This window comes from Pseudorasbora parva, chromosome 15 (genome assembly GCF_024679245.1).
Source record: "Pseudorasbora parva isolate DD20220531a chromosome 15, ASM2467924v1, whole genome shotgun sequence".
In the NCBI taxonomy this organism is placed as follows: Eukaryota; Metazoa; Chordata; class Actinopteri; order Cypriniformes; family Gobionidae; genus Pseudorasbora; species Pseudorasbora parva.
Genome location: NC_090186.1, coordinates 30186044 through 30212202, shown reverse-complemented (window position 1 = coordinate 30212202; position 26159 = coordinate 30186044). Strand labels below are relative to the sequence as shown.

At 36.0% G+C, this 26159-nt stretch overlaps 1 protein-coding gene across 6 annotated transcripts in view; it reads right to left on the bottom strand.

Annotated features, from left to right (window-relative positions):
* scml4 (Scm polycomb group protein like 4) overlaps window positions 1-22959 on the bottom strand; it is a 35977-nt gene extending 13018 nt beyond the window's left edge. The window contains exons 1-3 of one of the 6 annotated variants that reach the window (XM_067417660.1): window positions 22630-22959; window positions 14878-15115; window positions 1960-2186 (exon numbers count right to left, since the gene is read on the bottom strand). In XM_067417660.1, coding sequence (XP_067273761.1) covers window positions 1960-2186; window positions 14878-15079 — 429 coding nt within the window. In that variant the 5' untranslated portion in view covers window positions 15080-15115; window positions 22630-22959. Of the gene's footprint in view, window positions 1-1959; window positions 2187-2471; window positions 2603-4814; window positions 4992-8125; window positions 8187-14877; window positions 15116-22629 lie in introns of those variants that run through there. The other 5 variants (XM_067417662.1, XM_067417663.1, XM_067417661.1 and 2 more) reach the window with 5 other exon arrangements.
* Window positions 22960-26159: the final 3200 nt, after the last annotated feature.

Genomic DNA, 26159 nt, shown 5'->3' with positions numbered 1-26159 from the left:
GTGGCTAGAGGGCCATGGGGAAGTGCAAGCTTTTTGGTCACCTTCGATAGACAGAAGATTACCACTTTCCATTCTGATTCTGAACCCATTAAGCTGCAAAAAAACTAGAGCCATCCAAACATTTATTTTATCCAGGCAATCAAGTAATAATGTTAGTTTGGAGTCCTCATCACATTTCAGAAGTAGATACAGCTGGGTGTCATCTGCATAACAATGATATGCCAGATTAATCCCAGTGGGAGCATATATAAGGAAAACAGGACTGGGCAAAGTCATGAACCCTGAAGAACCCCTGATTGGACAGGCTGAGAGGATGATATAGAGTTCTCTAGTTCCACTTACTTTCATGTAAGTAGGAAGACAACCACTTTAGAGCATGCTCCCTGATATCCCCCACTGATTCAAGCGGTCCTGTGATCAAGAATCCTGTGATCCACCGTATCAAATGCTGCGCTTAGATCAAGAAGTTCCCTTCATCTACATATCAACAAATCATTTGTTATTTTGAGATGGGCAGTTTCAGTGCTGTGCAGAGACCTAAAACTAGATTGAAATGTATTTTTTTTGTTAATAACATCACAAGAGCAGAAGGCTGGTTTCAGGTGATGAATAAATTCTAACAGATAAAATGATGTAACAGACTCAGGCATAGCTAGTTGGCCAGCAGTAAGTAAATCAGGAGGGGCTAAAGGATAGCCAGGATCCAGGACAGGATTAGAGATACACTAGCTCTAATAGTAGTAAATTTATCCATAAAAACATTCAAAAGTTTTTACAAGCCCTCCCAGAATTATCAAACAACAGTGTGTTATACAGGATTTAAGACTATTATTACACAGAATAAGACTTTTGGACTATGATGGTTCTTTGAGATTAGATTAGAAAAAAACTGCGTTTTAGCGCGATTTAATAAAATGTTCTTCGTTGTAGTTCTTGGAAAGTGGATTGTGTTAAATAAAATATCTCTCTTTGGAGTGAACTTTGAGCTTTGTAACCTTGCAGATGTTTTTTTTTTCCTGCAAACAGCAACATTACACACTAACTAAAGTAGAAAAAGTGGAAAATCATAAAAGTGTTTTTTTGACATTTTCAAAAATTCTCTATAAAAAAAAAAAATTCTAAATGATGTATGTTTTTTTTTTCAATCTAACAAAAAATGACCGAGCTATTACCAGCATAGTACATTTTGAGAACATTTTCTGGAGTTTCCCAAAACAAAAATCACCTATTGAGCATCTGTGGGATGTGCTGGACACCTGACAACCAACATGACCTGAAGAATCTTGGTGCCAGATACCACAGGACAACTTCAGGGGTCTTGCAGAGTCCATAACTGCATCTCCACTGTCGGGCCAGTTTAAGCCAGGGCTTTCATCGGGTCGGGCTGGGCTAATAATCAAGCCCCGGGAGTGATAGTGGAAACGCGGCTCATGCCTCGGTGGGTCGGGACTGTTTTGGCAGCACACGGAGGACCAACAGCATATCAGGCGGGTGGTCATAATGGTTTGGCTCATCAGTGTACATTCGATAGCAAATTTGTCTTTTTTATTTCAAAGTTTTGCAAGGATGTTTACTGCAAATCTCCTAACATGTACACACATTGTGGCAGTGTGTGTAGCTGCTCAGCAGCAGAGACATCATGAGGCCTGTGCTCAGGCACATGGCTAAAAATAACTCAGCAGCAGCAGACTGCAGATACATCAGTCAAAGAACAACTACCTTCTCCCCTCCTTCTCGCATACAGTCAACATCAGACGAGCCTACCTATATACAAACACACACAAGACATTACTCTGCTCCTCTAGCTAAACAATCATACAAATAAATGCTACACACGTACCAGTATGTATTCAAATGCACCACTTGATGACATTTATGCAGACACTTTTAAACAATGGAAAGGCCTACAAGCGCATACTCATATTTTAAAAAACACACATTACTCTGATATTTACTGACCTTAAAGCCAGGCTTCCTCCCTCTTTTCTTAGGCACTTTAATGGGTGGAAGGGATTCTGGATAGCGACTCTGATATTCCGGGTGCCTCTTCAGGGGTGGGCGACCCCTCTTGCGACCAGGAATTTTTCCACTTGGGGGCGGGAGGAAGGAAGGGCTAATGGCCCCAGGTGATTGCATATCTCCACCCCCTGACTGAACTGATGCAGGAGCAGGAATACTCATCAGACCTGAGAGAGAACACCACAATGTCAATGTCAGAATGTTGAACTGCATTAACAGTGATATTTAATCATTTTTAAAACTATACGGTGATTGTTTCTTTTGACTGTATGTAAAACATACTGACATGTATACTGTCAACTGCATCATGTGAGTACACATGTCTACTATGTGAACTTTCTGGTTTGGGTTTCATTTGATAATTCACAGTTATTAACAGCAACAAAGACGCAAACCACAACTCTTGTTACTCCCAACCATCAATTCATTATTTAACTCTCCAACGCACTCACCAACTACAACACGCACACACACAAATCTGTGTAGTCAGTAAGAAATTTTGGGTTCCCAGACCTTTCGACCAATGAATTTCCATGATTTTTCACTCGTCAGTCATTCGTGATTACTGGATAATTTTAGTAATCTGAAAGAAAAAAAAATAATATAATATAGCAATTTTACCTGATGAAATTTTTTAAAAAGAATAGAAATTAACAAATAGTACAAGATGATGAAAAAATAGAATCATTTTATTTTACAGTCCTGTTCCTTAGGTACTATTACAGTATTTATAATAACTGTTTAAAGTACTAACCCTGAGCCAACCCCTAAACCTAACCTTAAACTAAGTAGTTACCTTGTATTGCCCACTTTCTAAAGTAAACATATACTCTCAAATAAAAGGCAACTGAAAAATGTATACAAATATAACAATTTTAGCTAATGAAAATTTTAACTTAGCATAAATACAGCAATTGATAAATAGAAAATATAATATATCATTATTATAAGCTGCTAAAATAGTTTAGAAATGGGCATAACTAGAAAATAATAAATTCATTTCAATGGCTTTTCCATGTCTAATTTTAAGATTCCCTGATATTTAAAGTATAGGCTTTCCATGACCACTGGAACCCTGCAATTTCAATTTAATTTAATTCACTGAAAATAAAAATCAAACCAAGCAAAATAAAACAGTATGAATTCAAATTACAGTCGATGCCTTCACATGTTCATTTTGAGAAAACAAAACTAACAACACTAGAAGTTTAACTCAAACATATGACCATGACACTGCAACCTGCAAACTAGCTGCTGTTCTAGGAAAAAATACTAATATAAATAAACAATGCAAAAAATATATAAAACATTTCCATATTTACACAAAGGAACTTCTATATTTATTTAATTAAAACCATTCTCAAACCATACAGATATGAAATTGTCAACGAACTGGGCTGGAATTATTTGAAGAACAAAAGCTGTGAGGTGGCTTACGCTGTGCAGACTGTGGAAGGAAGAAACAGACACTGTGCCACATAAAAGCATCTTCACTATCCTCTGCTCTTCCAACTCTCTCTCTCTCTCTCTCTCTCTCTCTCTCTCTCTCTCTCTCTCTCTCTCTCTCTCTCTCTCTCTCTCTCTCTCTCTCTCTCTCTCTCTCTCTCTCTCTCTCTCTCTCTGTGTCAGTCCCCCTCCCCCAGCCCTCATTCACTCTCATCCCCTCCCCCTCCAGCTGTGGCGCCTGGCCTCAAGATCAGCCCTGACAGACGGCTTCCCCTGCTCTCCTCCTCTCTCATCCTTCCTTTTTAACTAAGTATTCCCTGGAACTCCGCAGAACCTAGACCTTTTGAGGTGAAATAAAAAAAATTGGATTTATTTATGATAATAAAAATAGTAGGACACATTTTTATCTCATAACTACAATTATAATAATAACAACAATAAATTACGTTGATTCAATTTTGTTGATTTTACTTTATTTTAATGTTATTTATATATATATATATATATATATATATATATATATATATATATATATATATATATATATATATATATCATGGTACATTATAATCTTCTGAAATTGAATACACATAGCATGCTACTTTCATTATCAGTTTTTTTAAAGGGGTGCAGTAAATATGCCATGCAATATGCGAAGTGTGTACAGACAAAAGACATTCTGAAGCTCGGCTGTGAAATTAAGAGGTAATAAGAAAGGCATGAATCTGCTTTTCCAGACAAACATTCATAAAACTAAAGAGCAAATAGTAAGAATACATAAAGTTATTTACCCAAACATCACATAACATATGCTATGTGACATATTATGCCGAAATATAAAGAAATTCATCTTTTAATTATAATTTGTCTACAAGATAAATAGGCATGACCCTAATTCTAAGTTATTTTCCTATGCACTTTCTAAACATCAGATTATTTCCGCTCACCTGCGCGCTCTCTCTCTCTCTCTCTCTCTCTCTCTCTCTCTCTCTCTCTCTCTCTCTCTCTCTCTCTCTCTCTCTCTCTCTCATATGCATCAGCCAGGCGCATTTACATTAATCTATTTCTCAAGCACTGTGTTGTGTTTCCTACAGCTACATACATCTATTCTTATTCCGATGAATTTATGAACAGGTGCACGGCAAACCGTTCAAAAAGCAGCCTGAGAGAGAGAGAGAGCGCGCGCGCGCGCCATTAAAAATAGAGCGTCAAAAATAGAGCACCGTTCCTCGTGTGCGAGTTCATGTTTACGAGCAGTGTTGCATTGCGCGAGGTCTTCCGTTCTTATCTTCTAATCTCACCGCGAAATCAGCGGCACGCAAACGCATTTTCAATGTATGAGCACTCACCGACCACTCGGCTCTGGAGCGGATTCGTTATCAGCAATGTCAAGAATAGCGTATCACACGCGCTTCCGTGCCTCTGTCGCTCCACAGACCGGCCGCTTCTGAAACCCCCGCCAGCCCTGAGAGCCTCCACCGCGCGCTCTCGATACCACCGCGCGCTCCGCAGTCGCTACATCGTCCCCTTTCTGTCGTCATGGCAACTGGGCGCCTAACATCCTCCCTTTGCCATAGTCATATGCTGATGCAGAGCCTGCGGAATAATTTACACTACAGCAGCGTTTATAGCAGCCAAGAAGACTCCCAAAACGCAGTGCCCACTGCCAAGAGCTAATGGACTGTCTGAAATTTGTTTGCCGATTTAAAAAATATTAAGCTTATTAATAATAGATATATTACTAATTACATATGTACTCATTAATATACTGCATAATTAATAAATAAATAAGTGATTTTAAAGAGCTGGTGAATGGTTTTACAAAAAAATTTTTTAAATGAATTGGGGCAATAACGTTTTAAATGCATAAAACTTACTTTTTAGATTCTCCCTGTATGTTAAAATCCACATGCTAAACGATAATAAATAGTATAGTGAGGCATTAATATAACATGTAAAAAACCTTAAAAATTGACACAAATTTGCATGCGTTGTTCTCATATAATTTAGACAGGAATGTTTTTTTTCTCTCTCTCTCTGTTTAAACAATTTCAGATATAATTAACCTTGCAAAAATGCATATATATATATATATATATATATATATATATATATATATATATATATATATATATATATATATATACAGACAACGTGTTATTTTATTTATATTTAAAATACTGTAAAAAAAAACAATTAGACTGTAATAAAGAACATTTCATCATTTAACAAAGCAATATATATATTGATACTGATAATTACAAGATTTTTTTGAATTAGCATACAAATCGTAATTTCAACTATATATATATATATATATATATATATATATATATATATATATATATATATATATATATATATATATAGTTGAAATTACGATTTGTATGCTAATTCAAAAAAAATCTTGTAATTATCAGTAGGCTACATTTTGCACAGACATGTTTTAATAGCTTATAGGGTGGCATTATATTATTTAGTGACCCTTTTCAGTAATAAAATCATTATGCAAAGTGTTTGTTTGCATTTTAGAGGCTAACAAACAAACAATAAATAAACAAATATACATAGTCTCCAGCTCTTAAATGTTTAGTCCATTTCAGGTTAATTAATAATCTTATTCAAAAGGACGTCAGACCCACTTTATATTAGGTGGCCTTAACTACTATGCACTAACATTTGAATGAATCATTTGATACAATATACTTATTGTGTACATACATGTTTTTATATTGTACTTACATTTGATAAATAATCTGCAATCTAAAAATCTAATTTCTGTAGTTACATTTATAATTATACTGTTGACACATACACCTTTTTCAATACAATATGAACACAGAAAGTACATTGCACTTATTTTTTTATGTAAGTAGTAGTTAATGCCATTTAATATAAAGTGGGACCTGGATTTCAAATTTGATAGTTTAACTGTTTCCCTGACAGCATTTTCTTTTTAAGTTACCAGCCACTGCCAGCATTTTTTATCTTTTCACAAAATTTTCATGGTCCCAGAATATTTTGTTGTATGAATTTCGGAACATGCAATATATCAAAAGAACAGACCCTCTGCTTAGTTCTAGCTTAAACAAACATGCTAGTTTCATAAAAAAAGCAACATTTTAAGAAAAATCACATTTTTGTCAAAGACTACATCCAGATTCAGAAAGATGATCAAAACATAGATGAAGTAGATCGAGACAATCAACACCCCCCAAAGTTTCACAGTCCTAGACCTCATCCTGGGTCGATATTTCATTCAGTAACAATAGGCAGCTTTGATTTATATGCTGTTTAATGTTGATGATCACGTTATTTTTAATAATGATTTAATAATAAATATTTCACAGAAAGCTGGAAATTTCCGTCAATGGTGTGGAAGCGTTGTTTCATAAATGACAGAAATTTCCGTCAATGGTGTGGAAGCGTTGTTTCATAAATGACAGAAATTTCCGTCAATGGCAGGGAAAGAGTTAAACACACTCTTTTAAAATTTAGATTGTTTAAAAATGTAAAATTCATTAAAAATGAAGGTGATTTATTGTAAATCACTAGCCTGGGAAAACCCAGACAACTTCTGACAAATTTAAATTTGCTCAGTAGTCTGAGCAGTAATCAATCCGAGAAGTTTCAGTCGGTCTGAGATGGTATTTAGGTTTTCCAAATTTTGCAAAATTGTTGATGGAGTGGGGGTGGAAACTAGCTATTATCATATTTCTTTTACAACAACGGCAAAAGTCATCGGAAGCCATTGCATAATCTTCCTCGAAATCACAAACAGAATTGCTGTCAGAGTTTCAGATGCTTCTCCATCACTCTGCAATCGTCATTTCTTTCATAGCTCTGATTGGTTATAGGTCTATCCAAAGGCATTTGAGCAACATCTGTTGGTGACGCCCCTTTGGAAATTATTTTTCTATGAAGCTTTGCCAGACCAGACCATAACTCAGTTACTACTGAGGATGGTCTGGTTTTAACCAGGCTAGTGAATCACAAAAGTCCTACAACCACAATGTAAAAAATTATTTAGAAAAAAAGTTACCTGGTTGCCTTAACATTTTGAGTTCATTATAATTAAAATTTTGAGTTAATACAATGACAGTTTTTTGAGATTCAACAACCTTTATTAAAATATTATGACAAGATTATGTAAGCATATTGGGTAATTGTGTGTTTTATTTCTGATGATGCAGTGAAACATGCCAAATAGTGCTACTTTCATGATTTATCAAAAATTTTATGTGGTTCAGATACAAAAATATTTTGAGTTTCTATTTATTAAGCAAATTTCCTTCATTGTAACAACTCAAATTTTTAATTTCAATAAACTCAAAATTTTAAGGCAACCAGGTTACTTACTTTTTTAAGTTACAACAAACAAAAAACAACCAATTTTTTTTTACAGTGCACCACTTTGCATTTCTGACATAAGTAAACTACTATAAAAATGTCAAAACAAAATGTTACATAAGAGTCTAAAAAACAGTGATTTTAATAACACAAACAGCAACACAAAAAAATCCAAGATTAAGAGCAAATGAAAACCATCACATCAGAAAACCCTTTTAAGCTACAATATAAGGCAAACAAGAGGAAACCGAGAAGGTATCTTTTTTAACCAAGAAATGCATGCAATGCACACTTTCAACCATAGACGAACCCAAGCAGATGCTTTCACGAGGTGCAGTTGGATAAAACCTCCCCATTCTTGGCTTGATAACTAAAGGAGTTAGAACCTCTGCACTGTTCTGACAGACTGAGTCCTAGCACTGTACAGAGCTGGAAGAAGCTTCCTCCGTGCCTTTCGACCGCCTCAAAAAAACGCTGGGAATGTGTAGAGTCGGAGGTGGGGAGGGTGGGGGTCTGGCTCGTGTATACCACACACACTCATACTATCACATGCTGGCGAGTGTACAGAGAGCGTGGTCATGTATCTGCTGACTTGCTCTGTGCAGGAGAATGTTGTTAAATACACAGGCGAAAGATTAAGCACTAGCTGGACAGGGAAATAAGATTCAGGAAAAGTCTCGATATAAGAAGGTTAAACCATTGGGCAGCGAGGCAATAAATTACATTTTAGCCCCTTCTATATCAGCACTTTGCTGCTACAGTAAGACTACAAGCACTATAAAAGTACACTTTCCATTACACAAAAACGCACAACATCCCCACAACTGGGACTTCTTCACATACATCTACCAAACAGGCCTGTCCTTGACCTCCCACTTGGATACTTGCATGTGATAAACTGCTTCCAGGTCAACAGAAGGTCAAGCCAATCGTCTTTCACAAACACACACACTCACACACACACACACACACACACACACACACACACACACACACACACACACACACAGACACACAGAACAGGAACATAACTACTTTAAGTTAACCGGGAAAAAATCCGGAAGTCACATAGAAATGAGCAATTATAGACCAATAACTAAGTATTCTTCCTGTAATGTCAAAAGTCGCAAAAAAATGAGTAGCGGAACAATTAATTACATATCTTAAAAATAGCACATTTTCTCTCCACCCACCTATGCAATTTGGTTTTAGACAAAAATACTCAACAGAAACTGCAAATTGTCTTGTGTTGGAAAATATTCAATCAAAGATGAACAAAGGAGGCATAGTTGGTGCTTTGTTTTTGGATTTCAAGAAAGCTATTGAAACTGTAAATCAGCATTTTACTCTCTTGAATACATTTTAACTTTCAACTGAGACAATTATGTGGTTTAAATCATATTTAAAAAAGAGAAAACAATGTTATAAATGCAACATCAGAATATATATATTATAATGTTGGAGCTCCACAAATTTGTATTTTAGGTCCATTGTTGTTTAGTATGTATGTAAACGATTTACCAAATGTCTGTCCTCCAGATGTTGTATGCCACATGTATGCTGATGATGTTGTGTTGTATGTTGTACACACACGAAAAACAACAAGAGGCTGCAAAGAAATTAACTAATACAATGAATATTGTTTCAAAATGGCTTATCAAATCACATATATATCCACAACCCTTTACAGCAAAGAGCCACATGCTTTGAACACAACAAATGGAACACAGCAAAATGGATGAACACGTGAACACAGAAACAGCAGCCCCAGCAAAGTTCAAACTACAAGAGACATACACAAAATCAAATGGGTCATCAGCAAGATCAATAACCTATGTGGGTTGCTATGACAACGACATTTGCCAATGCAAAGATAATAGTGAGCAGAAAGAGAAAGAAAGAAAGAAAGAAAGAAAGAAAGAAAGAAAGAAAGAAAGAAAGAAAGAAAGAAAGAAAGAAAGAAAGAAAGAAAGAAAGAAAGAAAGAAAGAAAGAAAGAAAGAAAGAAAGAAAGAAAGAAAGAAAGAAAGAAAGAAAGAAAAGAAAGAAAGAAAGAAAGAAAGAAAGAAAGAAAGGTTATTATCTTTGGGACTTGTAAAGAATCTTGCTGGCAGTCAGACTCGGAGGACTAGCTGCTATCACAGAAATCACATCCGCTCCCATGGCTGAAAGACAGTGGTTTCTAGGGAGCCGTCTTACTGGCCACTGAGAGGAAACAAACCAAAAACAATGAGCAGACTCATGGAAACTATGCTAGAGACCCAGCTTATTCATTATACAAATCATTATACAAATCCGAGCAGTGGTTTTGATTTGGTTTGATTTCAACATTAGTAAATATAATCTATATATATATTATACACTGATCAGGCATAATCAGACTGATTATCATGGCACCTGGTAATGGGTGGGATATATTTGGCAGCAAGTGAACATATTGTCCTCAAAGTTGTGTTAGAAGCAGGAAAAATGGGCAAGCATAAAGATTTGAACAAGTTTGACAAGGGGCAAACTGCGATGACTAGACGACTGGGTCAGAGCATCTCCAAAACTGCTGCTCTCGTGGGGTGTTCCCGGTCTGCAGTCAGTATCTATCAAAAGGGGTCCAAGGGAGGAACACTGGTGAACTGGCGACAGGGTCATGGGCATGCAATGCTCAATGGTGCATATGGGGACCGAAAGGTAGTCTGTGTGGTCCGATCAAACAGACGAGCTACTGTTGCTCAAATTGATCAAGAAGTTAATGCTGTTTCTGATAGAAAGGTGTCAGAATACAGAGTGCATCTCAGTTTGTTGAGTATGGGGCTGCATAGCCGCCGCAGACCAGTCAGGGTGCCCATGCTGAGCCCTGTCTACCGCTGAAAGCGCCAATAGTTCACATGTGAGCATCAGAACTCGACCACGGAGCAATGGTAGAAGCTGGCCTGGTCTGATGAATCATGTTTTCTTTTACATTATATGGATGGCAGAGTGTGTGTGCGTCACCTACCTGGGGAGCACACGGCACCAGGATGCACTATGGGAAGAAGGCAAGCCAGCGAAGGCAGTTTGATGCTTTGGCCAATGTTCTGCTGGGAAACCTTGGGTCCTGCCATCCATTTGGATGTTACTTTGACATGTACCACCTACCTAAGCATTGTTCCAGGTTTGAGGAGCACAACAAGAAGTTTGAGGTGTTGACTTGGCCTCCAGGTTTCTGCACTGTAAAAAATTATTCTTGTTTTTTGTTGGTTTAACTTAAAACAGTAAGTAACCTGGTTGCTTTAAAATTTTGAGTTTATTGAAATAAAAAAATTGAGTTGATACAATGAAGGAAATTTGTTAAATAGAAACTCAAAATATTATTGTATCTGAACCACATAAAAAATTTGATAAATCATGAAAATAGCACTATTTGGCATGTTTCACTGTGTCATCAGAAATAAAACACACACAATTCCCCAATATGCTTGAAAAATCTTTTAATAATATTTTAATAAAGGTTGTCGAATCTCAAAAAAATTTCATTGAATTAACTCAAAATTTTAATTTCAATGAACTCAAAATTTTAAGGCAACCAGGTAACTTTTTTTCTAAATAATTTTTTACAGTGTGTGGGATGTGCTGAACAAACAAGTACGATCCATGGAGACCCCACCTCACAACTTACAGGACTTAAAAGATCTGCTCTAACATCTTGGTGCCAGATACCACAGCACACCTTTAGGGGTCTAGTGGAGTCCATGCATTGACAGGTCAGAGCTGTTTTGGCAGCAAAACAACACAATATTAGGACGGTGGTCATAATGTTATGCCTGATCTGTTTATATATCAGGGGTATTTCCTCTGAGTAGGCAAGGAAGGTAGCCTGACAAGCCAGACCCACATCAAGATGTTTGGTCTGGAAACTCACCATTGACAGGGCTCAATCCGAGGGGCGGGATAAACGGTTGTCTTTCAAACTCCCTCTGCAAGCAATAGGATAGCGCTACACCAACCAGAGCAACAAAGGTGAAGCAGAGCTCGCTGACAGATTAAACATTCGCCGTATCCGGTCGGCTAAACTCCGAACACATCTTCCCTTTTTAAGAATGACTTCAGTGCCGTTCTTTGTTCTTTTCTCAGAGAAAAGCTTAACTCCAAGTCTTCCATAGTCGCGGTCAGAGCTGATTCGAAAGACCGCCGCCGTTCGCCAGTTTCTCTGTTTACTAGAAGCACGCAAACGCAACTCGGCCGTCGTCATTATGGCCCCGCCCACCGACTCTATACATGATGTGATTGGGCCGTCCAGATTTTGAGGAATACAGCTCAGATGAATATTGAGAGTTCCTAGACGACACTTGCGGGCAAATTAAATTCGCTGCCGCTAGGGTGCGTCTAGATTTCTAGGCTACAAGGGAGGCAGTGTCTCAAAAAAATGGATGAGAAAATATAAAATTTAATATAGATTAAACCATCACAAAAAGTACAAGATATGGCATTAAAAAGTTTAAAAGTCACTCTTGTTTCTAAAGTAAAGCTATCCAACTGTGACATTGACTTAAAACAGACCCACTAATGCATGCGGTGGGTTTAGTTGGGGTTAACTGAGAATGAATGCGGGGAAAGTCATGTGAGAGGAGGCCTTTTCTCCATCTCACTATAACTGGATATGATCATCAAGCATGATGACTATAGGGTTTTTAGTGAGCATTCAGCTTGGAGTAATTCAAGTGTTTACAAGCTTCATGACTGATGAAAATAAGTGGACTATTATTTGATTTGTGAACATTAGTTCACTAATCAAATAAATTGTTTTGGAATAAACGTGTAAAAGACTAGTTTGACTAAATTTATACTTGGTTTTAATAAACAGTATATTACATAGTGTAAACAAAAACTTTAATTGTACTTGGTCTCTCTTTTTTATGTTTATTTAACCACAAAAAAATTAAGTGTAACAGGGACATACATTTACACTTGATATATAAAAAACACCATTGCATACTACTGATAATGTATTATAAATAAAAAATTATTATTATTATTAATAGATATTATTTGCACATTATTGCATAATGAAAAAATGAATGTGACATAGGCTAAATGAGAGATTTTTATCCATAAGATCATTTACAAACATCAGGCATTAACACTAGACTAAGGGTACGTTTACAAGACAAAGATGTAGTAAAAATGGAAAAGTTTTTGACAACATTGTCAAAATGATCCCTGTTCACACAGATCAGCGAAAAAGACTAAAAACACTATATCACCAGGCAAGTAGTTGGCAATCTTTTTTTTTCACAATTTTTTTTCCAGTTTTATTTTCACAAATTTGTGTTTTTGTGGTTTACACAGAGATGATAACAGTATCGTTTTCAAAAACGTGCACACTGAAACACGTTTTTCAAAAGGCCCCAAACCACTGTCGTCATAAAAATTCTGCTTTTATCTGAAAACCGTGTCATGTAAAAGGCCCCTAAATATTGTATTACTATTTTCCATATTACCAAAACCCATCAATTGAAAACCAGTGAAATCTAAAACTCAGAAATGGGACATTCACGGCTGTGTCATTGGAGACTGCACTCTGAAATACATTTAGACAGCCCATTTCACAACCTGACACAGAGTCAGGCGCCATTCACCCATCCAGCTGATCACTATATTTAATTTCTAATTATGCCTGGAATACAGAAGCCAATAAATCAAAAGTTAATTAAAGTCATGGATTCATCTTTAGCGGCGACTCAATCATCTCAAACCCATTAACACTGCAGAGGGACAACTACTGTGTGAGTGTATGTTCATGTAAATGGAGAGAAGGAGAGGAAGCTAGACAAAAACCTGAAGCAGGGTACATGACCTTAGTTTAAAAGGTTTGGGATTTTAATTTTTTTAATCACCATGACAAATGCAGCACGCATAATGTCAGAGTGTACCAGAGCATGGCTAGAAATAAATGATTTTCTATCAGTATTCACATTATTTTCACAATTTTCACATTATTTTATTGACACTATTTTCACAGCAATTTATAATGATGTCACAAAATGTCAACAAATTGCTGCTTTGACTGAAACAAAAGCTCTAGGTGAACCAAATAGAGATCGATCATCAATTTCTGGTTTCAGAGCCTGCAGCCTTTGACTGGAAATCATACCTACAACATTCCCACTGATTGCACAAAACATGCAATACAATGTTCAAACACACACACACACACACACACACACACACACACACACAAAATCTACTAACTCAAACCAAAATAACAAAAGAAAAATCAAGCATTGTTTGCCAAGTCCTCCAGCCAACGCCTAACATAGAGGAGGGGTTTTGTGAAGAAAGAAAAAAATAAATTGATGCGTTACCCCTTACAAACAACAGCAATAAGTTATTTACTTCATACAAGGCAAGTTGCCATAGCAACAGACAAGGGGAAGCCTGATACTGAACACTGAATGTGATCAAAATCTTTTTAAAAACACCAAAAATTTGGGTATGTTAGACAAGTACCACAGTGTATACTAGTTCACCCGAAAAAAAGCAACAACAAAAAACTATTAAAAAAAAGGAGGAACATCTGCCATCTTCCTTTACACAGCATGAGAACAGGGACTGCAATAATTAAGAATGACACATTAATCTCCATTAATCTTTTTGGAGCCAAGCAGCGCAGAATCCCAGGGTCCAATGTAATGAACGGAGGATCTTCTCACTCTTCCATTCTTTCTGTCTCTCTTCTCCTCTCTAATACTGTATTTTTCTCTCTTGTGCCCAATTATTCTTTTCTCATATCTTTGCTCTCCTTTTCACCAGCTGGTGAACCATCTAAATCCCTATTAATGATTGCAAGACCCTTAGTATTACACAAACAGATCTCATATGCATATATATGCATTTTATAAAATTAAAAACTGACCTTTTTATTCATTAACAGGAAGTGAGGAAACAGCATCAAAAGGGATCATAACAACTAGTGTAACTCCTAGCCATCCACATAAAGTTTTTGTCATTTCAAACAACACCTTGGCCATTCAGGATCATAAATGGATTATGTGTGATGTTCAACTGTAGTTATCATGAATGAATGTCTTACTTTGTGAACAAGTAGGAGGTGTCCTATCACGTATCCGCTGCCCACTCTGCGCTTCCTCTCCCAGGTCAACCAGTTGCCAAAAGCCCCTCCCCCTGTCGTCACGGCGATCGAGGCGAAGGCGGAGCCTGACGCTCTGCACACCCAGGACGCTTGGTATCCAGGAGACAGTGGAATCCTCCAAATCCCTGCCACGCAGTCTCATTCCCACAGCGACTCACGCATCGACCAAAACATTACACTGGGAGACACAAACACACATAATTGAGAGCATTAGACTAGTGTGCATCAACTCATTGTCAGCTGTATCTAACAAGTAGCCGAAAATCTAATGTAAACAAAATGAGAAATAAATGTTAAATGGCTTCCTTCGCTCTCTGAGGAGAGGAGTGAAAAAGCAGGCTACGCCATTGACATGTCATTCTCAATAATAAAACACTGGGAACTTAAAGGTCGATATGCAAATCTTTGAAGACTTTTTTTTTTTAACTACTTTCCCCCCCAAAAAAAGTAGGTTGAAAAAACCCAAAAACTGTCTAGAAACGGGTTTTCTGGATAGACAGCTGTCAGTGACGCCATCTTGTCTCGGTGTACAATGAAAAACAAATAATGAAAAAAATAAGCAAGAACAAAAACGACTGACAAGTCATTCTTGACAATATGTGTTTAATGTGCATTTATACTTATAGGGGAAAATGTGGGGTTTGTTATATATTGAATGATTTCAAATTTTCTATTAAAGAAGTTAGCGCTTTGTTTTTAGTGTGAATATATTGTTGTGCTTCTTCAGTTTTCCTCTGGGTGTAAACAGACCTCATTATCTTGAAAGAAAATGCAGAAAAGCATTTGCATCAAGGTGATCCAAGAAACTTTTGGGCAACATCAAGCTTCAAGGCATGTTTGTCAGTGCAATAAAAAATAAATCAGACCAAGTGCTTTTTCTGGCAAAGGAATATATCTTGGCAGCCATTTCTGAACCACCAAAAGAGCATACTTGTTATTCCGCAGATTGGGGATACAATACAACTTCAAAGTAAAGATGACCTAAAGTGGTCAGGACATACCACAGACACACACACACACACACACACAAGTCTGGTTCACCATCTCTGAAGAACTCTCCATAGATGTAATGTTTTTTTTATACGGTACAAACTGTATATTCTTTCCCCTTACACCAACCCGACCCCTAAACCTACCCATCACACAAAACTTTCTGCATTTTTTCATTTGGAAAAAATTTAACTAGACACGAGTCTTCATGAGTCAATGTGCATTCAGATTGAAGTCCCCACTGGGATAGAAAAACATGTGCGCGCACACACACACACGCACGCACACACACACACACCTGGTTCACTATCTTTGTGGGGACTCTCCATAGACGTAATGGTTTTTGTACCGTACAAACCGTATTTTTTATCCCCCTACTCTGCCCCTGCCCCTAAACCTACCCATCACAGGAAACATTCTGCATTTTTACTTTCTCAAAAATACTCATCATGTATGATTTATAAGCCTTTTGAAAAGTGGGGACCGCTGGCTGGTTCCAACAATGTAGGTAATCTCAGGTTTTACTATCCTTATGGGGACATTTGGTCCCCACAAATGTAATATAAACAAGGGCACACACACACGCGCGCATTGGGTTTTCCTAAACCCTTACATAAAACAATTTATTTTTTAAAAATCTATAATAATTTAGTATGATTTATACGTTGTTTAAAAAAAAAAAAAAAGTCCCCACAAATTCAAACATTTCTGATATTACTATATTTGTGCACTGTAAAAATTTAGAAAAAAAGTTACCTGGTTGCCTTAAAATTTTGAGTTCATTGAAATTAAATTTTTGAGTTAATACAATGAAATTTTTTTGAGATTCTACAACCTTTATTAAAATATTATGTGTGTGTTTTATTTCTGATGATGAAGTGAAACATGCAAAATAGTGCTATTTTCCTGATTTATAATTTTTTTTTATGTGGTTCAGATACAAAAATATTTTGAGTTTCTATTTATTAAACAAATTTCCTTCATTGTATCAACTCAAAATTTTAAGTTCAATAAACACAACATTTTAAGGTAACCAGGTTACTTACTTTTTTAAGTTAAACCAACAAAAAACAACCCTTTTTTTTTTTTTTTTTTACAGTGTGGGAACATTTGGTTATAAGTTTTAACAGGACAAAAACACACACTTTACAGGAAACTGTGGATTTTCAAACTGATCAAACTACACATGTAATGTGCATGAGTTTCTCCACTGCAAAGCTACATTTCCCATGAGGAATGAAGTCACTTACTGCACTAAGTCAGTCATATAGGGTGAATTGTGGATGATTAGAACACTTTTTCTCATCTCAATGGCAAAAAGTGTCATAAAAACATCATATTTTATTTACTGTGCTTTATCTTTCAGAAACTTAGACTGCAACAAATTCAGAGGATACTGGAGCCATAAAACCAACTAAAGAGAGTCTAACCCTCAAAGTACCCAACCTGACTTAAAGGTATAGTTCACCAAAAAAAATCCAAATTTACTCACGCTCATGTCATTCAAATTCTATACAACTTTCTTCTGTGTAACACCAAAGAATATTTAATGAAGGATGTTCATACAAACAGTTTTGATTCCTGTTGGCTTCTATTGTTTGGTAAATACATACAATAAATAAGTCAATAGGAACCTAAACTTTTTGTATACCAACATTCTTTAAAATATGTTTTTAGCAGAAGACTAAAGTCATACTGGTTTGTAATGACACAAGGTCATGTAAATTAGGACAGAATTTTCACTTTTTGGAAAACAATTCCTTTAAGCTTCACCAAAAGAATTCCTTTCTTCAGAATTCCTTTCAGTCCTCAGATTCCTGTCCTTTATAACCACAAATAAACTATTTCCATTCCTTCTCAGCGTCAAAACAAAATGTGCATCATGAAAATCAGATGTTGGATTTGGGTTTTAAAAAAGCAATGACTTCTACTGACCAAAAGAAAAGTAATCATAATAAAAATGAGATGCAAATTAGCCAACATGTGCCAAACAGTAGAGCTATTGTTAGGAAAAATTGGACTGAATGAGAATAGATGACATTTTACCACACAAGACAAAAAAAGTAAAAGTCCCTTCCTCTCCTTCTTCCTGCCTTTTAATTTCTAATTTAAGCATCCTTTGAGCCATTTCTTTACTATCTTAAGAGGATATCTAAGCATTTAAAGCATTCAAATTCATGGTGCATCAGGTTTTTTCTGTCACGCATGTGAACCATTAAATGAACCAACCTAGTTTTCATGAATTCACATTTTACTGGTTGTTCGTATCCTTTGTGGCTTTTTTGATACATGCATTCACTAACATAATCCTAAACAAGGGGATTGAGTTCAACCGTTTCCATAGCTAACTCATGCAGTTTAAGTTATGCTTTTATTTGTCCAGTTTCCCTGCTAAGAGAAACATTTTATCTTACAGTGCGCTTCAAATCACTGCTAAATTTGTTTTAGAAGGTAAGGATCGCAGCATTTGATAAGAGTACTACACTGTATTACATGTTTGAAGTAGACGTTTAAATTGTGCATTATGGTGTATGGAGTTCACAGACTCATTTTAATTTAACAACCAAATCAATGTGGTTGGCCTTTGAATATTTTGTAAGTGAGCTAACTCCAGGGAAACACTAGTGTAACAAAGGGTTGTAAACAGTGACCAACGGGTGATGTAAGTCAGTTTATCGGGGGGGTTAAGTAATCACTACTTATAATGAAGCATTCAGTTTAATGAGAGTAATGGGACCCAGTAATATTACACCTTGACAGCAGGATTACATTCGATACTACCTTAGCCATCAGCACAACAAATCAGTGCAAAAGAAAGCTCGATTTCACTACCACAAAAGTAGAACGTGAACCCTTATTCCCTTTTAGTTCTTGTATAATAAAGAAAAAACCAAGATGAGTAATCTGGATGCAGAAGTTTGCATGCTTTGCTCTCACGGCAGACCGGCAGCTGCCCCTGTAATAATGTCTGCCCTTTCAGATAATCCTTTTAGTGAGGGCCACACTTGGCCAGTGCTTTATTAGCATTCATCCATATTTTATCATATTTATTCGTATTTGCCCTTGTGCTCTGTAGGCTGAGAGAGGCTTAGCCTCCCCTTGAGAAATTACTTTAGCAGCAAAAGACACATTCAGAATTTAAACATTAAAATTCACTTGTGCCCAGGACAAATACAAACTGACTCTTGATTCACATTCACCACGCGCACACACACACACACACACACACACACACACACACACACACACACACACACACACACACACACACACACACATACACACACACACACACACACACACACACACATACACACACACACACACACACACACACACACACACACACACAAACACACACACACACACAATTATAATTCTGGAATGTTAAAACGCTTAAAGGTTAAAAATGTTTAATAAATATAAAATATGTTTAAAATCATGACAATCACGGATTAAAACTCAAGACATATCAGTGGCCTAAAAAAGCTCTTTTAATTTACAGTGAGGGGTCACATGAGGTTGACATGTTGAGACAATATTGGCTGATTTTTTATTTATTTCTTATTGTTCATTTCATGCTTAATTCCCCTATTTCTACATTTAGAATACCATTGCATAATCTAATGCTCACGTAACATTCATTTAATAATTAAACACTAAATTAAAAAAATTATCATTAAATATTAACTAACATTGTTAAATGCAATCAAATCTCAAATTTAATATGCCTTTTTCATACTGTAAATTATCATGTGGTGATGCTTAAATTCATGTATAATATTTACAATCTATTAAATTTTTTAATGTTCTATTATTTATTTATTTGACAAAATATAATAGAATTCTAATATCGGCCACTGCATGAATATACATATTAAAATAGAATTATAATACACTAATAATGACTATTGTTCAAGGGTTCAGTAAGCTTCTTTTTTTAAAGAAATTAATACTTTTATACAGCAAGGATGCATTTACCAAAAAAGACAATTAAAACTATTTCAAATAAATGCTTTTCTTTTTTTCTTTCTTTTTTTAAAAACTGTCACAAAAATATTAAGCAGCACAACTGGTGTGATTATAATTTTTTTTTTTTAATCTTGGGCACCAAATCAGCATATTAGAATTATTTCTGAAGGGTCAGAAAACTTTTCAAACAAAGTTGGGAGCATGAAATTGTCCAACATGTCTTGGTATGCTGAAGCATTAAGAGTTCCTTTCGCTGGAACTAAGGGGCCAAGCCAAAACCCTGAAAAACAACCCCACACCATAATCCCCCCTCCACCAAACTTGGCACAATGCAGTCAGGCAAGGTGATGTAAGGCTTGGATACAACTGCTCGGCCATTGTTGTTGTTCTTAATTGCTTCCACTTTGTTATAATACCACAGTTGACCGTGGAATATTTAGTAGTGAGGAAATGTCATGAATGGACATATTACACAGGTGGCAACCTATCACGGTACCGTGCTTGAATTCACTGAGCTCCTGAGAGCGACCCATTCTTTCACAAATGTTTGTAGAAGCAGTCTGCATGCTTAGGTGCTTGATTTTACACACCTGTGGCCATGGAAGTAATTGCAACACCTGAATTCAATGATCTGGAGGGGTGTCCCAATACTTTTGGCAATATAATGAATTTGAATATTTTAGTTAAATCTAGGAGGTGGAGCCAAGGGGCAAAAGATTTAGAAGAAAGCCACATATAAAAAAGGTAACTGGGAAAGTACAATCAGAATCGGAGAGGGTCTAACAATAATGAATGGTCAAGCGATGTGGGGAAGGTCTTGTAAACATAAAAATAAGGGAGTTCTTGGTGAGGATCATCTAAGTGACCTTGAAATTTCACCCAGCTGTAATCATACTCTCAAGAATCCCTTCAGAAAATTGCAGAGCTCATATCGGCACTTGGAAAGGTACTCTTTCTACTCTACGGCAAAAAAGATTAGCCACTTTTGGGCCAATCAAGTCTTATTTCAGGTCCATTTTCAGACCGGGAACAAGGGTGAATTTTGAAGTACCATGTGTGGCGATCTATTATACTGCTGATATCTCTGATGCCTCAACACAAGGTCAACAGAAAATTATTTATCTATCTATCATGTAGTGGTATTTCCTCACATAGAAAATACCATAAAGTGTAAAAGGGCAGGGCTGTTTTTGCATGACCCTGAAGTGCTCTGTGACGCCAGCATGTTTTTCTAACCTTGTAAGCAAACACACTTTCACACAGTCCATCTCTAGCGGCTTATTTGGTTCAATAATAAAGAATGTGTGTATCCACTTATTCACTCTGACACAGTGCCTGAGGGTCTGTTAATACACACACCACTGCATTGTGTATGTGTGTGGGGGTGTCAAGGGGGAAAGGGACCTTCACAGGAGACATTTCAGGCGTACTTAATCCCTGAAGTTGCTTTTTTTCCACACAAAAAAACCAATACATTACTGGGGGATTAATAATTATTCCCAAATGATGACTACAAAGTTTCATGTCATTAAAGCCCAGAAGAATAAGAAATGATGGCCCACAAATGGTTCTGACAATACTTCATCATTTCCTCCTGCAAAACGTAGTTTATATATCTGAATGCAATAAAGCAAAGCAAACCAGCTTTCTTATTCACAAATCACACTATCAGGGGCGTGGGACTGGGGGGATAAAGGGTACTGAGTAACCAGGGCCCAAGGCAGGGAAGTCCATTTCCTATACATACACATACATGGTACGGGGGCCCAGCAAGATGGTTTGTACCCAGGGCCCAAAATTTGGTGCTACGCCCCTGCACACTATTGCCCGAAGGCTGATGCACTGCAGGCCTTTAGTACTTGAGGGATTGGCAGCAAAACAAGAGCCAGCCAGCACAGGTGGGGCAGATAGGATGTCCCAGTGGAGTAAAACACATAAACAAGCCTACCCAGAGGAAATGTTTATTACTCAGAGGTTGCATCTTCCTAAATCAGGAGAGTTAGATATCTCAGTAATGTTTCATTAAAGTATCAACTTGGTCAGATGTTTTCTAATCTTTAGGATAAATAAAAACAGACACAAACAACACTTATTGGACATTGAATTATACAATCTTTGAGTTCATAATCCAAATCTCTGGCTTTTAATCGCAGTATTTGCCAGTTCCGAGACATTACTGATGAGATCTCTTCTGAAACTCTTGTGAGATTGATGGGGTCATTTTCTCTTCAGATAATCTGGAGAGCAGGAGGTTTAAGCATTTATCTCCATTTAATCTCATTACTAGGATAAACAGTTAGACATTAATCACATCTCATCTTTAAATTTTATTTCCTGTAGGTGTAATTAAAACGGATCTAAAAATAAAATATAATGTCATATTTTATAAATGCTATTTCTTAGTATTATTATAAGTAAATAAAAACATTTGCTAGGCTATTCTGCAGATTCAAAGTTGCACAAATTCAAAGACTACGTCTAGTTTGTTACAGAGCTCCAACGTAGATCTCAGTGATATCCATAAGTGCAATCTTATTTCAAGTTCCTCTCATAAACAGACAGATATGTAATGAACAGTAGCCTAAGTTATTAGTCTATGTAAATTAAACACCAATCAGACGACATCGCAGTGACCATTTCATATTTGCATCGATGAACTTGGCGTCTCGAATGGCACTGACAACAGCAAAGATCCACTTGGAAAAAACAACAAATGTCGAAATGATTTACCTCTGCTTGTCGCAGCTGCAACGCTTGTTAGATTGTCGTCTGTCCGATTCGTGCAGAACACTTTACCCCAACAGCAGCAGCTGGACTGCGGGCTCGATTTTCTTCCCGCGCCGCCGGTGCAGAAGTGAATTCGCGCGAGGACCGCGGCCAGGGCTCCGAGAGCAAAAAAAAAAAAAAAAAAGCAGCCGGTTTCGCTTGCACGCAGACACGGTGCCAAACTGATCCGCACCCCGGGGATCTAATTAAATGGCAAGGCACGGGGGCGTATGGTGAAACGTTTATATTTCGCCGAGGTATGCAAAACGATGTAGAGTAGCCTAAAACACCCACACAGGATATCCGACTGTATCCCAAAATCTATTGCATAAATACTGCATATGTGTGTGTGGAGCTGGAAGTCTTGGGTTTTGGAACAAACCCACTTGAACCCACATGAAGCTTGTTTGTGAAATTCCGTGGAGGATTGTGAGCTGTTTCCGATCCGGTTATTTTCGCTAATAAACTGTTCAACGTTTCTGAATTGTAGATTTTTACAGTTGTTAATTGTCAACAGACACGTGTAAGAAAATACAGCAGCAGTGCATTTGATTAAAATGTTTTGCATCAACAACTGTCATTTCACAAGCCAACTATAAATACATTTATCAGTTTCGTTTTTTAACTAGGGCCTACATAAATACAACATTGTTATTTTTTTAATAAGTTCACTGCCATTTTTATTGCAAATTACAGTAAGCTTCATAAGCTAATTTTATCAACCAGCTTCACACCATTCAGCTGTAGGCTACAGGTAGATGTAAAATGTAAAAATAGTTATCACTCAGTATGTTTAAGAATTTAAATTATTTGGAGTGTTGAGATAATCAATTTAAAAAAAAAAAAAAACTTAAATAAAAATCTATAAAAACGGTCTTTCATTTATTGTTGTTGAGTTTATTAGCTACGTCTTTAACTATTTATTTGTTTATTTTATATTTTGAAAATGTATCTCACTGTTCTTTGAGGTCATTTAGTCCCAAGCTATTCAAAATCAGAAGGGGTGAAAAAAGAGGGGGGAAAATTCATGTTGGTTTTGGGTGTTGAATATGTATCGCAACCTGTTCGGGAAGCACAAGGTCAGTGTGACGAATTATGTTGGTTTCTCACTGAGGAAATATAATTTATAACGCTATAGCCTACATGTGATAAAAATGATGAAAATACGGCAAATTTATGAGCATAGACATATCACGGAAATCTGTTTAAATATCAAAGCATGGAGCGCCTTGATACCCTATCTCTTCTATTGCCCTCATTCGGATTTTTAAATCAGTAATAGCATGACGTGTCAACGCGTGACTTGACTTTACTCTAGTTTAACATTTAATTGCTTAACAGTAAATAAATAAATTAAGACTTCAAATGCAAAAGCCTCTAAATGACGTTTTTCTTTAAAATTTGTATTTTTGTCAGGCTTAATCTAGGTTTCTACCCAAGTAGTTCTGAATGGGCTTTACTGGGTTTGAAGTTTAGAGTAACCTATTTGATGAACGTCTACTGTGTGCGGAGAGCATTCAACTCAGTAGCGTTATCTCATTTTTGACCGAGGTGGCTTTTAGAGGCATTTGCATTTAAAGTCTATATAAATATTACGTAAAAAAGTTCGATGAATACAAATTATTCAGGAACATTTACTCACAGGATATTATATATATATATATATATATATATATATATATATATATATATATATATATATATATATATATATATATATATATATATATATATAAATTGAGATACTGCTATCAATATTTAGCATTATTTAGACATTTAAAGAGCATTTGGTTCTCCTTTGATTTAAAAAATTCAATTGCAAATTTGACTGTGTGTGTAGACAAATGTATTATATGGGTGAGCCTCATATAGAAATTATATCTATGAGCCTCATAAAGATGCAGGAAATGGGTGTTTGAAAATAAATGGGATTCTGATGTCTAGATTTCACAGACCAGGGACCCCGGGGCCATCAATGCAGAAAAGGCAGGATTTTGTAGCACTTAACTTTCTTTTAAAGTGTTTATGAAAATGTCATGAAAAATGAAGAAATAAATTTTTTATTCAAGGGCTGAAAACCTGAGTACCTTTAGACAATTAAAGATCAGTCTAGTAAGTTCTTAGAACCATGCATGTAACAAAGAATAATGCATCTCAAAGCTGTTCAATCATGTGTAATCAAAAGGAAAATCATTTAAAAAGTTATTTTATTTAAATACAAATAATATATATTTTCCATTTACAATGACAGTTTTCTTGTAAACAAAAGTGGCAGATACTGTTTACTAGGCAATCACCCCTTTTTCTGGCCGGCAAGTTTCTCTCTTTGTGTGTTTGTGTGTGTGTGTATGCGGAGACATGAATTCTTATAATCTGTGCGCTTCAGTCACAGCATGTATTCTGAGGCTACAATCCTTTTTGAAGCTATAATACTAAAAATGTCTATTTATCTGCAAAACCATTATCATTTTATAAAATTGGTTAAGTGTGTGTGTGTGTTACATGCAGCCAGAATATGACACTTCCCCGTGTCAATAAAGATTACATTGTGTTTATGCTAATTAACACAAAGGGAAATAAGTAAAATAACTTTCTACAGATGTTTGCAATTTTCCAAATGTAACTATAAAATACATTAGTTATTGGGAACAAACAAGAAAACCCAATTTCCTGTCATAAATTCATGAATTGAAAAAAAGAAAATTAACAATAAATGGAGAGATTATCATTTCATATGCATTTCTACATTTCAAATAATTTCCTATAAGTCAACATACCCTCTCCCACTGATTGATAAATAAACGGACCAGACTAGCATTTTCACAACCACTAAATCAGCACTTCCAATACGCTTTCAGACCTCCCACTGGTGCAAAATAAACATTTAAATGGGACGAAAATAATCATATTCAAAGAATTTTTATATCTACCCTTAATTTTTAATCCCTGTTGCCATTCCGCCACGCACAAAAACAAAAGAAAAACTTATAGATAAACACTGACCCTCAATTATTCCCATCACTCATATTGGTGTTTTTGCATCACAAAGCATTTGTGATATTTGTGACCACTTAAAATTCTATTCATTGAATAAGGCATTCATATTTGATGAGTGGAATGTAAAAAATTATTATATATATATATATATATATATATATATATATATATATATATATATATATATATATATATATATATATATATATATATATATATATCTCAAGATAAACTATCTATAATCTATAAACTGACAGATACAGATCCATGGGATACCAAAAGTCCTGAAGCCATTCATTCATTTATTTTTGGTTTAAATTCCACCCAACGATCCTTTACTGCACTTACGACCAACAAATTGATGAGAAAAGATCTGTACTTGTGTACATTCACGATAGAAACATAGGCTCTTTGTAACAACCGCATTCTGCAACAGTGGGGAATTTTCTGTTTCCAGTTCAAAAAGTCAGTGGGAGAAATATATAAGGGGGAGAGAA